Source organism: Mauremys mutica, chromosome 1 (genome assembly GCF_020497125.1).
Source record: "Mauremys mutica isolate MM-2020 ecotype Southern chromosome 1, ASM2049712v1, whole genome shotgun sequence".
Taxonomy (NCBI): Eukaryota; Metazoa; Chordata; order Testudines; family Geoemydidae; genus Mauremys; species Mauremys mutica.
This window is the reverse complement of record NC_059072.1, coordinates 350,769,403-350,787,351: the sequence shown is the minus strand read 5'-3', so window position 1 is coordinate 350,787,351 and position 17,949 is coordinate 350,769,403. Positions and strand designations below refer to the sequence as shown.

Genomic DNA, 17,949 nt, shown 5'->3' with positions numbered 1-17,949 from the left:
AGCCCACAGGAGCAGAACTTAGCAGCAGCACAAACTTATTTTTAGTGGCAGAGGGCCACAGAGTTTAAGAGAGGTTTTAAAACACAGACCAAGGTTTAGCTTGAGTCTGTGTGCTGGGGAGACAGAGCCAGCAGCTAAAATAATAAAATAAAAGTACAGAAAGTTTCACAGAGGGATTCTTACCATCCCCCAAGGCAGCAACAGAGGCAGAAGCAGCAAGAACATCAGAAGGCTCGGTACAGTCTTGATAATCAGGAGATCTCTCAGGCAGCAATTCGTTCTTCGTGGAGGGGGGGGTTCAAAAACGGGGGTACGCTCAAAAATAAAACGAGAGCGGAGAAAGGAACCCCTGGCTGATCAGACCAGGCAGCAATGCAAGAACCTTTCTGAAGTCTGTTCAAAATGTCTGTTTTTAAAGGCAAACCCTGGCAGCTTCCCGCCAGTAACTCTGATTGGTTCCCCTTCTCACAGGGAGGAGAGCAAGCAGGGAAAAACTGCAGGTAGCCACAGAGGCATGTTAGGACTAGTCCTGAGCCCAGAGGTATGACTCATGCCCAGGATCTTAAAAACACAATAGTCTTGCAGCTCTGGATAGAGCCTACCCTACACCAAGCCCAGGTTTTAACAAGGTGATAACAGGACTAACCCTTTGAACAGGGCAGTGGTCCCACTTAGCATAAGTGGCCATTCCTTTGAGAAGGGCAATGGCTTTTGTTAAACAACTTAAGGGGCCCTCCCTTTGAGAAGGGCAGAGGCCCTGGTAAACAACTTAACAGCCAGGGAGGGGCGGCCACAGAGGAGAACAAGAACAAAATGGAGTAAGGGGACAGCTTTAAGAGACAAAATGGAGCTGTAACAGACACTGGGGAGCCCGTTCTTGAACTCTGGGCGAAAACTACCTTCCTTGAGTGACCCTGAAGGAGCAGATGTGGAGGGAGGGGAGTGCCCCAGCTTCTTTTAGGGTTGGGAGATTCTATCCACACAATATTTTCAGAGCTTGGTTTCACTCCTCCTCTGAAGCAGGATTATAGAAATGAATGTTTAATAGTAGGCTCTTCAGTCTATCAGAGAAAGGTGTAATACAGTCCAATAGCTGGAAGTTGAAGCTAGAGAAATTTGCCCTGGAAATGAGGCGTAAATTCTTAAGTGAAGGTAATTAACCACTGGAACAATTTACCAAGGCTTGTGGTGGATTCTCCATCATTGACCATTTTTTAAATCTGCTCTAGGAATTTTTGGGCAAGTTCTATGACTTGTTATACGGGAGGTCAGATCTATGTATCTATGAAATTCACTTCTCTCTCCCTGGACCTTTTTTCCCCTTGCTCCCATCGATTCGATCAGGGTTCTGTATAGGAAACTGAAGCAAACACAGTGATAAGGACACACTCACATTCGTTGTCAGGCAGGTGAGTCATAGGCTTGGGCTGCGGATGTTGGGTATAAGGTTTCATCTTGAAGAATGTTAATAGAGATGAAGATGGATGTAATGAAAAAACAAGTGTTGCCACAGAACTAACCAACCAAAAAAGAACCAAAACCAATTTAGTGGAGTCTGTTGGGGATTCTGATCTCACACACGTGCATGCTTCAGTGATAGAGTTCATCATACCTATACAGTAATCCAGCTATCCCTTCTGCATTTCATCTTATTTTCTGTCAAATCTAGTTCCAATTGATGTTCTTCACTTCCACAAGTGGTAAATGCAGAGATTTGGGTATCTTTTTTTTTTTTAAACAGAAATTCCTGATTCACTTCAGGGAATTGGTACCTGAAAGAGCACAGTGGAACACACCGATTGATTGAGGTCTCGGAGCACTGCTCCTTCCATGGAAAACAGACCTGTTCTAGTCACTACGGTCAACATGTCTGTTTTCATAATTAGGAAGAATGCAGTTAGCCCTATCGTAGAGAGATGCATATCCTATGCTTCTGGCCTGGCTGGACCAGTTTCCTATTTCTATGTACATGGCTGGTCATGAACACCAAGATTTGCATGGCAGAAATCTGATTAATATAGTGGCTCCAGAAAGCTTGCTTATCAGTCAACTTGGTGGGCTGGTGATCGACCTCTTTGCATCTGGAAACAGTAAATAAAGTACCCTGTGTCCTCTGCGTCAGAACCTGGGATGTGAGGTGGTGAGTGACCTTCAAAACTGGGCCTGGTCGCTGCTATGGCTTACAATCTTTTCTGCTGCTCCCTAGGACAATGCAAAAAATAGGAAAGAGCAGTAATGATACTGCTGCTTATGCCTTTCTGACTGAAGAGGCTATGACTTTTGGGACCGATTGGCCTAACCCTGGATCTTTGGATGGATCTGAGGTCTGCTACTGGTAAACCAAACTGGTTTAAAATGAATACTTGGATAAAGTACTTATGGATCCCAAAAGAAAATGAAACAATAGTTATTCATTCTTCAGTGAAGCTGAATCAAAATGGTTATGGCAATATTTTGCAATTTCAACAACATTTTTCCTTTTATTCCTGGAGTTGTACTTAAATCTTTGGCTAAAAGATGCATCAGACTGCACCGATATGTGTTAAGTTTCAGGTTCCCTTCATTATCGTTTTCTGGATTTCTTCTCATCCATATTTGCAGCATTGTCTGTGATAAAGCTGCACACTGGACATTGGAATTTTTAAATTTGTTACAGCTTTTACTGCTACCTCTAAGTATACTGGTGTTTGGGCATTTCTTGTACCAATTGTTGCTATAAGATAGACAAACCCATCTTCTGTTGTCACATAAGCATATGTTACTGGATCATTGTGTACATTGTTCCACCCACCAAGACTCAGATTAATGAATTTCCCTTCAATGTTTTTTGCACAGTGTTCAATTTCCTCTTTCCAGCAATGTGTGCTCTGCCAGGTGGAGAGTAGCCTGGTCATAGGGATTGAACTATGTCAATGAAATGTTTCATCTGAAGAAGATGAAAGGGAGAATTTGAACTGAGCAATCTTTTCGTCTGTGGCGTCTTGCTGGAATTTACTGGTCCTGATTTATGAAAAACATCCATGGGCTTTACTGGATGAGGAAGGGTTTTTTTTTGTTTTTTTTAAATATACACAGGTAGCTTTACTGTCTGTATGTTTAGTTGCAGCACTACTGGTTGTACTAGCAGATTACTCTGACGTTTGTTGACATTGCTTTTGGTGGACATTCATAACCCCTTGTGTCAAAGCTGGACCCTGAAACAAAATGGACTAAAGAAAAGTCTGCCACTGAGTATTACTCAGCGCTCTCATTTGAAAAATAAGATTGTAAATGAGATTCCTCCTCCTGAAACTGTGTGTTTGTTTGTGTTACTATTTATTTAGTCTAAAGCCAGCTTTATAGGGAAAATAATAAATCCATAATTATCTAAATCAGGGGTTCTCAAACTGGGGGTTGGGACCCCTCAGAGGGTCCCAAGGTTATTACATGGGGGGTCATGAGCTGTTAGCCTCCACCTCAAACCCCACTTTGCCATCAGCATTTATAATGGTGTTAAATAGGTAAAGTTTTTAATTTAAAAGAGGAGGCTGCACCCAAGAGACTTGCTGTGTGAAAGGGGTGACCAGTACAAAAGTTTGAGAACCACTGATCTAAATCTATTTAGCCCATTATCTCTAGCAACAAGCCAACAGTTTGAAGACCTTTTTAAAAATATTAAAATTCATAAATGTCTAAAATTTAAACAGGAAATTTCACCTTGGATGTTTGATTATATTGAGTGATAAAAATAATTTCAGAAGTCCAGCAGTAACAGTAAAAATATAACTAACTACTCCAAAGTAATATTCCAATTATATTTTGAAATTCTTAAGTAACCTACTCAGAACACAAATTTATGACAGTTTGTTATCATTTACTAGAGTAGTAGGACATGGTAGGCAGGTCACACAAATGGTGCAAAATAAGTTTTTACTAATGGTTAACATAAGAACAGCCGTACCGGGTCAGACCAAAGGTCCATCTAGCCCAGTATCTGTCTACCGACAGTGGCCAATGCCAGGTGCCCCAGAGGGAGTGAACCTAACAGGCAATGATCAAGTGATCTCTCTCTCTCTCTCCTGCCATCCATCTCCATCCTCTGACGAACAGAGGCTAGGGACACCATTCTTACCCATCCTAGCTAATAGACATTTATGGACTTAGCCACCATGAATTTATCCAGTCCCCTTTTAAACATTGTTCTAGTCCTAGCCTTCACAACCTCCTTAGGTAAGGAGTTCCACAAGTTGACTGTGCGCTGCGTGAAGAAGAACTTCCTTTTATTTGTTTTAAACTTGCTGCCTATTAATTTCATTTGGTGACGCCTAGTTCTTGTATTATGGGAATAAGTAAATAACTTTTCCTTATCCACTTTCTCAACATCACTCATGATTTTATATACCTCTATCATATCCCCACCCCAGTCTTCTCTTTTCCAAGCTGAAGAGTCCTAGCCTCTTTAATCTTTCCTCGTATGGGACCCTCTCCAAACCTCTAATCATTTTAGTTGCCCTTCTCTGAACCTTTTCTAGTGCTAGAATATCTTTTTTTTGAGGTGAGGCGACCACATCTGTACACAGTATTCGAGATGTGGGCGTACCATGGATTTATATAAGGGCAATAATATATTCTCAGTCTTATTCTCTATCCCCTTTTTAATGATTCCTAACATCCTGTTTGCTTTTTTGACCGCCTCTGCACACTGCGTGGACATCTTCAGAGAATTATCCACGATGACTCCAAGATCTTTTTCCTGACTCGTTGTAGCTAAATTAGTCCCCATCATATTGTATGTATAGTTGGGGTTATTTTTTTTCCAATGTGCATTACTTTACGTTTATCCACATTAAATTTCATTTGCCATTTTGTTGCCCAATCACTTAGTTTTGTGAGATCTTTTTGAAGTTCTTCACAGTCTGCTTTGGTCTTAACTATCTTGAGTAGTTTAGTATCATCTGCAAACTTTGCCACCTCACTGTTTACCCCTTTCTCCAGATCATTAATGAATAAATTAAATAGGATTGGTCCTAGGAATGACCCTTGGGGAACACCACTAGTTACCCCTCTCCATTCTGAGAATTTACCATTAATTCCTACCCTTTGTTTCCTGTCCTTTAACCAGTTCTCAATCCATGAAAGGACCTTCCCTTTTATCCCATGACAGCTTAATTTACGTAAGAGCCTTTGGTGAGGGACCTTGTCAAAGGCTTTCTGGAAATCTAAGTACTCTATGTCCACTGGATCCCCCTTGTCCACATCTTTGAAGGGGTCAACAAACAACTCTAATAGATTAGTAAGACACGATTTCCCTTTACAGAAACCATGTTGACAATTGCTCAACAGTTTTTCTATGTGTCTGACAATTTTATTCTTAACTATTGTTTTGACTAATTTGCCCAGTACCGACGTTAGACTTACCGGTCTGTAATTGCCGGGATCACCCCTAGAGCCCTTTTTAAATATTGGTGTTACATTAGCTAACTTCCAGTCATTGGGTACCGAAGCCGATTTAAAGGACAGGTTACAAACCTTAGTTAATAGTTCTGCAACTTCACATTTGAGTTCTTTCAGAACTCTTGGGTGAATGCCATCTGGTCCCGGTGACTTGTTAATGTTGAGTTTATTCCAAAACCTCCTCTAGTGACACTTCAGTCTGTGACAGTTCCTCAGATTTGTCACCTACAAAAGCCAGCTCAGGTTTGGGAATCTTCCGAACATCCTCAGCCATGAAGACTGAAGCAAAGAATCCATTTAGTTTTTCCGCAATGACTTTATCGTCTTTAAGCGCTCCTTTTGTATTTCGATCGTCAAGGGGCCCCACTGGTTGTTTAGCAGGCTTCCTGCTTCTGATGTACTTAAACATTTTGTTATTACCTTTTGGAGTTTTTGGCTAGCCGTTCTTCAAACTCCTCTTTGGCTTTTCTTATTACACTCTTGCACTTAAGTTGGCAGTGTTTGTGCTCCTTTCTATTTGCCTCACTATGATTTGACTTCCACTTTTTAAAGGAAGTCTTTTTATCTCTCACTGCTTCCTTTACATGGTTAAGCCACGGTGGCTCTTTTTTAGTTTTTACTGTTTTTCTTAATTTGGGGTATACATTGAAGTTGGGCCTCTTATTAAGGTGCCTTTAAAAAGGGCCCATGCAACTTGCAGGGATTTCACTTTTTAGTCCCTGTACCTTTTAACTTTTGTTTAACTAACCCCATTTAAAGCCATTTTTGTATAGTTCCCCCTTTTGAAATTAAAGGAGTTGATCCAGATTAAGACATGTCCACATTGTTGTCTTTAATGTCACTGTCTTTTGAGGAGTATCTTTCATAATCTTTCATTCTAAAAACTAGGCCTTTCATTTTTATTGCACTGTTTACATTTGGCAAGTATTCCTTTTTCACCCAGAGGTACAGGAACTCCTTGAAAATATTCCCACACAGGGTGACTTTTCCAACCTGCAGCCATGGCAGTTTTTCCCCCTCCAGTTCCCAGGTGTTGAAATCAGCGCACTCGGCTCCACTCTAAAAAAGCTGTCCTTCCTGCAGTGCCCTGCTTTGACACAAGTGTTCCTTTCTGGTTGCACACGCTGCTTCTTTTCCTTTGTTACAGAACTCCCCTGCCCCTTCCCTTCCCCGCCAGAAAAAACAAAAGAACTAACAATCCAAGACTTCTGCTTGTGTAACCCATGTGCCTCTTTGCACTGCAGTATTTTATTTGTTTAGAGGCAGTGAGGCAGTTGAGAAATTAATGGATTTCTGCTTGTTTGTGTCTCTGCCTGTGTACATGTGCAAGAAGACAGAGCAAAGCTGTTTGCATGAATTGCCCAGAACCATCCAGAAATAAGGGCTGGTAGCTACAGGGCAGATCAGTGTTCTGGCATGAGATGGAGAGTAAGTTGCCATGGTGAACGGAGTTTCAGGGGAAAAGCCATAAAACAAGAGTGTAAGACCACTCAGGTGGGCTCAGTGAATGATCCTGATGAGATGTATTATGGTGTCCCCTGGAGTCCAGAGGCCCAATCCCAATGCCTGTGATGACTTTGCCAGTCTCTTGCACCTAGTAGCAGAATCCCTGGATCCTCCACAGGATCAAGTCCTTAATAAAATACATGATCTATTTTGCCATATTTATAAAGCTTGACTTCCGAAGATAGAATCAAGGGAAAAACCATCTTTCTTTATGGAGAAAAGCATCTTTAACTCAGTTTTTGATTGAGGCTCATGGATACAGCATTTTTTATCAAATGTGTTAAGAGATTACTGTAAGCTTAGCCTTAACATATGTTGTATTAAACTCAGTTTTAATTTTAAACAGGTTTATTTTTTAAAAGAAAAACCTATAATTTAAATAAAACCCAATTTTTAAAAAATGACTGAACTTCTCTGAATGCCATTTCCTTTCTTTTGACCAAAAAAATCTTACTTGAAGAAAGGAGATTTTCAGGTAAGCACAGATACATTTTTCCTGTTCCTTATGATTTTTGACTCTGGCTACCGTTGATTTGAATCCTAGGAGTGGGTGCTTACCCACCTCACCTCAAGATAAGAGCTTTTTCCACCCAACAGGAAATAATCTTACATTCTGGATTGTCACCCCTCTGAATATTTTGCATTTTCATAGCACATTTCATCCAAGAGTCCAACGTGTTTCAGCAGCCTACACTTCACCTCTGTGCCCCAGCAACTTCTTCTGTAAAGTACCTTTCTCAAGGTCACACAGGAAGTTAATGTCGGTGCCAGGAATAGAACCTAGGTCTTCAGGCTCCATCCTTTCTCTTCCCATCACCACTACTTTCTGCTTCTTCGCCCAGCTCACATTGCAAGAGATCTTTGTCACATTTCTAAAGGAGTTGGGTGATGGTGAGGTTAATTATGAAGCAGAAAAATCTGTTGGATGTTGTAGGGTGGAAAGGAAATGAAGAAAAAGTAAATGACATTTTAATGGGGCTTTTGTAAAATATATTTTTTAAAATTGGCTGGAGTCTGGCAGGAGCTTCCTAGAATCTAGTCTCTGGACAAATGTAAAGAAATGTTTATACAGGCTTTGTATTTTTATTTAATATCTGTTTAATAGAGGTCTTATTTTTAATGATGGGGCTGGGTGTTTACAATTTGGATATCCCATCTCTCTCTTTGTTGCCAAAAAAGCTTTGTTCTGTTTTCTAAATCCCCAGTGTCAATAGTCTGTTTAAATAAATTTCGTGTAAACTAAGGTTGTTTTGGCAAATCGGACTTTCAGTATATTTATTTCTCTTGTGAGAGAGCTGTAGCATGTGTCACTATTGTATTTAGTCTGGGTAGTCATGGCTGACAACCAAAAATTCAAATACTGTACATGAAAGTTCACATATAACAGATAGAAGGAAGAGAACAAAAAGAATTTGAACAATCCAAAAATTGGATAATCTTTCAAACAGAATTAATCACATCTATGGATCACAGAAATGTCTAATAAAATCAGAAATCTCAGCTAAATGCAAATCCATAGCAAGTATAAAAGAAAAGATTACCAGACTACAAAATAAAAGCTATGGTCTAACAATTGTGACTACCCTAAATAGCCTCCAAACACACAGAGAAGAAAATGAATAGCAGATTGCTCTGTGACAAATGACAAATTTCTTAAGGAAATAGAAATTCATGGTCAATTTCTATCAACAGTGACTCCATGGTGCCATTGACATTGTATGGGCTGTCAATACACAAAGATCATTCACTCTTCCAAAGTCTTGTGATCTTGCAACTAATTAGCACAAGTGCTCTGGTCTTAAAAGATATCCATAGCATGGTGAAAGGAGTCCAAAGACTTTGCAGATTGAGGGCCATATTCTGCAATCCTCTGACATCAGTACTCCCACTAATGTCAGTTGCTGAGACGAGCAGAAGTAGTTTGGATTTCTACCAGCATCTGGTATCCGGTTTAGGGAATCAGTCTTTGATTTTGGGTTCTGACTAGTAAAGGTCTCAAGTTTTGATTTTGTGTACTCACCCCATTCCCTCTTCTTTCCTTTTGGAAACATCCTGATTGCTGTGATAAGGGCTTGGGAGGAGGAATAAGAATTCAACTATTCTACCTCTCCAAATTACTTTTGGGTGGTCCTCCCCCCCAATGTAGCTTTTCCAAAACGCATGAAACTTGCATGATTTTGGAGAATTGCACTGCAGCTCACGGGGCCTAGAGTAACAGTAAAACAAAACAAAGAATCAGGATCATGGTCTATGTGATGTAGGACAGAGACGATGGCAGTTCCACTACTTTTTTGTAATGATAGACCAGAGGTGAGCAAACTACTGTGGGACCCTCCTGCCCGGCCCCTGAGCTCCTGGCCCGGGATGCTAGCCCTGGGCCCCTCCCCTGCTGTCTCCCCACCCCCACAGCTTCAGCACACTGCGCTGCTGGCGCAATGCTCTGGGCAGCTGGGCAGCGCAGTTGCAGAGCCACAGCCTGACCCGGTGCTCTGGGTGGGGCAGCTGTAATGCCGCCAGCCACCTGCGCGGTAAGGGAGCAGGGTGGGTTGGATAGAGGGCAGGGGAGTTCAGGGTGGTGGATGGGGTCAGGGTGGTCAGAGGGCAGGGAACGGGGGGTTGGATGGGGCAGGGGTCCCGGAAGAGCAGCCAAAAATGAGAGGGGGGGGTTGGATGGAGTGGCAGAGGGCAGTCAGGGGTGGTCAGGGGACAGGGAGGCAGGGGGTTGGATGGGGCAGGAGTCCCAGGGGAGCCATTGGGGCGAGAAGCGGGGAGGTTGGATAGGAGGCGGGGACCAGGCCACGCCTGGCTGTTTGCGGGGAGACAGCCTACCCTAACCAGCCCTACCTACAATTTTGGGAAACCCAATGTGGCCCTCAGGCCACAAAGTTTGCCCACCCTGTGATGCTCTTCTCTGCACAGAATTGAGTCTCATTGCTGTGCTAGACACTTCCTAGAACATTAATCAGACCTCTTATGAATTGTCTTTACAGAAAATTGAGTTATTGTGATGCTGGTAAACTAAGTGCCAGCTCTGACCAAAGCTGTAGGTGTTAGCTAAGAACTGACAAACTCAGTTGGAAACTGAATCAGTTCATTTGTATGTTAGTTTTGTTTAAAATAGGTATTGTCTTATAAGACTGTAATATATTCATAGAGTCTTAACACTAAATCTCACTTATAACATCTGTATTCTGTGCTATTAGGAAATACATAGGTTTTGATTTCAAACTTTGAAAATGTTTGCTCTGAACTTGTGAACCTAGGCATGGGAATTGTGCGCCCCCTCCCCGCCCCCGGACTGTCAAAAATTAAGTAGGCCATTATAAGTCAAAAGCATTAATTGCCCCATCCACTCGTGGCCAATACCAGGTGCCCCAGAGGGAATGAACAGAACAGGGAATCATCAAGTGATCCATCCCCTGTCGCCCATTCCCAGCTTCTGGCAAACAGAAACTAGGGACACAATCTCTGCCCATCCTGGCTAATAGCCATTGATGGGCCTATCCTCCATGAACTTACCTAGTTCCTTTTTGAACCCTGTTATAGTCTTGGCCTTCACAACATCCTCTGGCAAAGTGTTCCACAGGTTGACTAACTGTGCGTTGTGTGAAGAAATACTTCCTTTTGTTTTTTTTAAACCTGCTGCCTATTAATTTCATTTGACCCATAAGTTCATGTGTTATGATAAGGAGTAAATAACACTTCCTTATTTACTTTCTCCACACCAGTCATGATTTTCTAGACCTCTATTGTATCCTCCCTTAGTCGTCTCTTTTCCAAGCTGAAAAGTCAGGTTTTTAATCTCTCCTCATACGGAAGCTGTTCTGTACTTCTAATCATTTGTTGTTGCCCTTTTCTATACCCTTTCCAATGCCAGTATCTTCTTTGAGATGGGTCGACCAGATCTGCATGCAGTATTCAAGCTGTGGGTGTACCATGGATTTATGTAGAGGCAATATATTTTTTGTCTTATTTATCCCTTTTTGAATGATTCCCAACATTTTTAACTTCTGCTGCACAGTGAGTGGGTGTTTTCAGAGAACTATCCACAATGACTCCAAGATCTTTCTTGAGTAATAACAGCTAATTTAGACCCATCATTTTATATGTATAGTTGGGATTATGTTTTCCAATGTGCATTGCTTTGCATTTTGTCAACACTGAATTTCATCTGCCATTTTGTTGCCCAGCCACCCAGTTTTGTGAAGTCCCTTTGTAGCTCTTCGTAGTCTGCTTTGGACTTGACGATCTTGAATAGTTTTGTATCATCTGCAAACTTTGCCACCTCATTGTTTACCCTCTTTTCCAGATCATTTATGAACATGTTGAACAGTACTGGTCCTAGTACAGACACCACTATTTACCTCTCTCCGTTCTGAAAACTGACCATTTATTCCTATCCTTTGTTTCCTAATATATATATAATGTATGTGGCAAGGTAGACTGGAGAGCCTAAGGGGATTGTCTGTGTACTCTATGGTAAGACTGGTACAATGATCCAGGAGTTCACATGTTGTTACCATTGGTGAAATCTAATTATAGAACATACTACTAGTTTGGGGTGTCTGCCCTGTTTTTGATAGTCTGCCCTGAGGTAGGCACTCACAGTGGTGAGTCTATTCCCAACAGTGTCACACTTCTAGTTAAACAGATAGTTCTCTTCTCCCTTGGCATGGGGAAGAGGTGCACATAACTTCCCCCATAATATTACTGTGAGTAGTGCACACCTCAATGCCTATAGTTTATTTTATGGGAGTTCAGTTGGAGTGTTACTGACAGGGAAATCCCTTACAACTTGAATTTTGGAAAGTTTTTAACTTTAGCTGTGGACAGAACCTTACTGTACAGCCTTTTTGAAAAACAAGGCAACACTTAATACAGAAACCTGCTCTATTCATTTAGTGTGTGTACATACATACTGATACCTTACTTGAAATGGCACTGTTGTGAAGACATCTGGGCAATCAGATATAACAGTTGAGCAATTTTTATTTCTGACCACAAGGAAATGATTGGAATAGGTCTGCCCGATATTTGGCTTAAAATTAAAGTCTCTCATTTAATATAAGCAGATTTGATTGTGGGACTGAATTGTCATATAGAATTATCCTGTGTGGCAATTTGAATAGGTCTGGAATAACTTGCATATAAATTCACCACCTTGAAAAAATATCCTGCTAAAGTACGTGCAGGCTTCCTTAACCCAGTATCAATATTTGCAATGTTTATCAACCTTACTGTGGGCATGAGACGACTAAAACCTCTCGACATGAAAAATTCTGAAAGTAGAGAGATTCTTGGCAGTTACTAATTGAAGTATTGCACAACATGCCTGAGAGCTATGGCTTTTACAAAAATACCTTAAAAAAAAAAAAAAAGCATCATCATTTAGCCAGAGCTCTGCCAATGCATATTATTTTCAAAAGTGCCTAAGTCCTGTTTTCATTTTCTACTTTTGAAAAACAGACATAAATTGGATCCTGGCTCCTAAGTCATTTAGGCACTTTTGAAATTTTTACTCATACCCTCGATGATGAGGAAAACTGCGTACAACAGCCCATTGTTAGTATTGATACCAGTTTGCGAGGAGCAGCAAATGCCAGCAAAGATTTGAAAGAAGAAAATACAATGGGGTCCAGGATGATCTGAAGTTGAGCAGAAAAGAACTAAAGGGGATTGAAGCCAGGGGGAAAATGCAATATTCTGTATCTTTTTTTTCTATGGGCTTGTGTACACTTAAAATGCTGTAGCGGTGCAATTGCACTACTTCGGTGAAGACACTACCTATGCTGACAGGAGGGGTTCTCCTGTCAGTGTAGGTAAATCACCTCCATGAGAGGCGGCCGCTAGGGCGAAGGGAGAATTCTCACATCGATGTACTGCTGTCTACACTGGCTGTTAGGTGGGCTTAACTGCATCGCTCAGGGGTGTGGATTTCAGTTAGGCTCAACTAATTCCCTAGTATAGACCAGGCCTCCTCTGTCTGTAACTAATGTATGTGCGTGTGTGTGGGGGGGGGGGAGGGGGGGGGGAAGTGATCCAGACCTTTGAAAAGGAGTAACCTGGAAACCAATGAAGCTGAGACAGCAGAATCAATAGGACAGCAAATTAAATAGGAGTCTGCCGTATGCAATGGCAGCAAAATAAGCCAATGAAACTTTGAACTATATAGTCATCTCATCACTGGAACGTCTCTACGCACCTATGCGACATAAATAACTGGAAAATGGTGTTCATTTCTGGGCATCTTAATCCTAGACACACCTTGATAAATTGCACTGATTTCAGAGAAACCTTGTAGAAAACAGGGTTCTGGAGGAATTGTTTCTTGGGGGGGGAGGGATTTTAAAGGAATCAAATGTGTAGCTTGACTGAAAGGGTTGGACAGCAAAATCTGCAAATACTTTGAAGAATAAACAAAAGAATTTCAAAGGAATTATTTAGCATAAGATTGAAATGAAGATTCATACCACAGAAGATAGAGGGAGGATATAGATCAAAGGCAAATGCTAGTGAGCTTGTTGAATTTAAATCAATTCCTGTGCACTGAAGACAGAACTGGGAATAAGCTTTTTTTATGTAGGAACTTTGCATGACAGGAATGTGAACAGTCTGAACTCTAATTGAGAACTCAGTTTAACTGTACAGAATTTCATGTGGGTCAGGAAGTTATCTGTGTCCTACAGAGTCCATGACTCTGGGAAGCAGGCATGCTTGGTTTTCCTGTCTGCTCTCATTACCGCATGGAGTTCCTCAGCTTGCTGGGGAGCTGGCTCCCTCTTCTAGTAGTGTGTATTTGTGACCTTTCTTCATAAGTATCCCTTCAGCTGCCCAGGGCAGTTGAATTCTGAGCTAGCTGTGGGTATGCTGGTATGTAAAGTTTGAACATTAGACTATATATTGTGCGTGTTGAAATTTAACCCATCTGCTTCCATTGTGGAGAGCCAAACTGTTTTGAAGAATGCTAAAGCTATTTGGATATTTGTAAAAGAAAACTGGTATTTTAGATTTATTAAAACCTTATGAAAGCTGGAAGTGGTTCCTTTCATCAGTCTCCCCACATTTCTAAAAGGAATAATGCCCGATTGCTTAGAATGGAGATAAAGGTGGGGGAAAGTTACAGGGTAACAAACTTTAATCTGTGTCTTTATTAGGACAAGTCTTCTAAAATTAATGGAGCAATTACTGGTGCAGACTAATGCTGTGGTCTTCAAGATGCATTATAGTCCAATATAGATAAACTTAGTTTTAATATGTAAAGTCCTTGGTATAAACAGGTCTCTGGGAGTTGACTCTCTGGATCAAGAGCTGTAGCTGGTCATTTATTATTTATTTGGCATATGCAATCTGGTCAAGCCAAACACAGCGTTCTTATCAACAGTGTTCAGGGCACGAATACCTCCGGGGAGCGGAGTCATTTTGCAGTCCTCAGCAATGTGTGTGTGATGGTGTGTGTCTGCCAACATTGACAAGTGGACTGTCTCTAAAATGCCACCGAAATTCTACTGCAGCCACTTCTCCAACTCTCTAAGTATTCTGTGTGAGTTGCAAGTGCAAAACTGCAGACTCTTAGAGCAGGTAGAGCTACTGTAATTAGTGTGAACATGTGTCAGGAAATCCTGACTTCAAAATGTTAACCACCTGGGTTTAGTATTTATGAGTAAGTAGAGAGTAGTATTGAAGTGATTGACAGTAAAAAGTGTAAGGAAGATTGGCTTTACAAATGCAGCAGTAAATCCTGTTCTTAAAATCTCTAAGAATGTAGTTCAAGCAATTACCCATTAATGCAAAAATTTAAGAAAACTTGGTTTAGAGAGGTTATGGAAAATTTGTTCTCTATGGAGCTATCTCAGACTTGCAGTGCAATGGCAGTTACAATACCGTAGTGGAGAATACTAAAACTGACGACAGAGGTTTAGTTCAAAATGAATACAAATACCCTTCAGAGGTTCATTCCGAAGAAGTGGGTATTCACCCACGAAAGCTCATGCTACAAAACGTCTGTTAGTCTATAAGGTGCCACAGGATTCTTTGCTGCTTCTACAGAACCAGACTAACACGGCTACCCCTCTGATACTTGACTCCATGTATTAGAAATTTCTGAGATTCAGCATGAGCGATGCACTTCATGCCATATTCTTTTGATCAATATCAGTCATGTCATAATAAGACTTCTTAGCTAAAAGGCACTACAGCAGTGGCACGTTTGTCTCATTGCAGGGTAGCACCTTTTGGTATGAAGTTATCACCACCTGAAAACAGGGAAACAACATATTCAGGCATCTAAGCTATTAAATTACAGTTATTATGTGGGAACAAAGTGGCCAACAGCTCAGCACTGCATCCAGACTTGAAGACAGTTGAGTTCACCTACACTGGATTTCTGATGATCGTCTCTCCAAGGCTTCACATCCCAGGAACGGTCCTCTGGTCGAGAATTAAGAGAGTTCTCTCTCAAGTTCCAGTCAATAGCACTTGTGTTGCTAAGTTTTCACTGCTGTTCTGTATTTAGGCATGTCATGCCACAGGAGCTGAGTGCACTGCTAGTTCAGAAGCAAAAGTTCAAACTAGAATCTCTAGCTGTACTTCCTTTGGGAGAACAGTCGACACCACTGGCACAGCCTGTCTAAAACAAGATATGGTACAGACTTCATCATGCATTAATTATGGCCATGAATCACTTGTATTTCGGAACTCACGAGCATTCACACCACCATTATTTCAGGCTGCTTTGTGTTTTGGCAATACTGATTTTGATTTTAAAAAATTGTATTTTTGGAGTGAGTAAATTGAGATCCTTACTGTAAGCATAGTCTCACCTTGAAACCTTGTTTACGTGGATTCTGTTTTGTATCTCTGTTTTGAATATGATGATTTAACAGGCTGAGGAACAGTGTGGCTTCATATAATCATGGAAGTGTAGGGTTGGAAGGGACCTCTAGAGTAATCTATTCCATCCCCTTGAACTGAGGCAGGACCAAGTATACTTATACCATCCCTGACAGATTTGTCCTTTTTTTTTTTTTTTTTTTTAAGCCACTCGAGCCCCATCATTGGATTTTTTTTTTAAAAAGACAAACTCCAGTGATGGGGCTCTTGAATGCCGCCCCCCCACCGGACTCATGGGTTGGGATTTCCAAAGGAACCTAAAGGGAACTGAGCACCAAACTCCCCTTTGAAACCTTTGGAAACTCCTCCTGTGTCTTATGAGAGCATGGAATATTGGAAATTTCCCATGTTCTGTTCCCTTGACAGATTAAAGCTAATGCGCCTTATTCTCAATTGCCTGGCACCGCATGTAAATGCTTACACCTGTGGAAAGTGAATATAAAATGCTGCTGTTCTGCAGGGTTCCTTTCTTAGCCAAATTTGATAAGATGAACAATCTTGTAAAGCAAATGTTTTGTCATAGTCGTAAGTATGGCCCCGGGCGTTATTTACTGGTTGATTTTATAGTATTGGTGAATTAATTAAAGCTGAATTATGTGCCTTATGAGAAGTATTTGACATGTTTATCTTTTCAGAGGCCGCTTCTCTTCTCTCGAATAGTATTGAAAATGCTAGATTCCCCTATGGTACTTCTTAGTGCTCTGGGAAGGAGTATCTAAGCTTGTTTTGCCATTAAATTCCTTCACAGTTCTTTTAACTTCTAGTTAAAAATCGATTCAGGAGTATGTGGTGAGTGCCTAACTCCCCTCCTGCTCGCCAGATTGAAGGGTGCTGAAAATGTAATAATCACCCCATAATATCCTGATCTTCATCCATTTAGATCTTGCAACTTCCAGTCACCTGTGGCATGGTGGGGGGGGGCTCCCCTGTGACAGCCCATCATGTCCCACTTACCTGACCTCCTGTAGACTCTCTCTGAAGTTCTGTGGTGCGAGTCTCAACCTAGCTAATGGGGAGGACATTTGCCACACATGGCAGAGTTAAGACCGTAGGGCTACATTTTGGACATCTAATTACAAAACCTCAGTGTCTAGAGATCGTTGATATTCTTCCCCTTTTAAAATAGGAGTCAGTAGTTTGGGTTCATACTGCTTCTGCTGTTTGGAGTAACCAGTATATTCATTACAAGGGCACATTATATAAAAAAATATTTCATTCCTTCTATAACTTGTGTTTTATTTTCAGGCTTCATAGAGCCCAGTGTGCAATTAAACAGACTCAGGTAACTGTTCAGAAAATAGGAAGGGAGATTGAAGAAAAACTGAGACTTACATCCACAAGCAATGACCTGGTAGGCTTTGACATTCAACTTTGAAATCTTACTCTTGCAGACTTCCTTAAAAGAATGCAGTTAAATGATGCCCAGTGGACACACAAGCATCTTGTAAAACACTCCTTACATTTAATATCAGCTATTTTGAATGGAAACTTATCTGGAAAGTGCAATGTATTGGGTTTTGGATTATATCTACATTACCGAGGGGGGGGCGGGGGGGATTAATAGATCACTTAATGCTTTACACTGCTAATGCGTAAACATCAACTGTATAATGACTAGAAAACATTTGCCAGCAAAAATAAAATTTTAGAGATTGGGATTAATGATCTACCAGTGGAAAGTGTGGTGGTTTCTAGTTGATTGGGCTGAGTCTAATAATTGTTCTAATTTGCTGCCCAGTCTTTTGGGCTCAGAGCAATGCATGTAACAACTTTTCAGACACACAAACGACATGTCCATTTTCAATATTAACTATGATTCAGTTATAGCTTTGTGCTCTTGTGCTCTCGCTGGCTCTTAGAGAAAAGCAACATATTGGCACTAGTTTCTCTCTCAGAAGAGCTGAGCTCAGTTCAGAGCTGAGAGCCAATATAGCCAAAATTGCTCATGGTGACTTCATTTAGAAATTTATATTGGCAACCATTGGCAGGCTCCTATCCATTTAAAAAAAGAAAGTCAATCATTTTGTGATGTGCTAGATCTTGGACTGAATACTGAACTACTTTCAGTAAGTGCCTCAAACTAGGCTAAGGTTTTGACAAAATATGGACTATCCATGTTTA

General features: G+C 41.0%; 1 protein-coding gene across 1 annotated transcript in view; it reads left to right on the top strand.

Moving 5' to 3' along the window:
- The window catches only part of UVRAG (UV radiation resistance associated), a 162,906-nt gene that overhangs the window by 58,176 nt on the left and 86,781 nt on the right, over positions 1 to 17,949 (top strand). Inside the window, exon 7 of the mRNA XM_045021498.1 lies at positions 17,074 to 17,179. Coding sequence (XP_044877433.1) covers positions 17,074 to 17,179 — 106 coding nt within the window. The remainder of the gene's footprint in view (positions 1 to 17,073; positions 17,180 to 17,949) is intronic.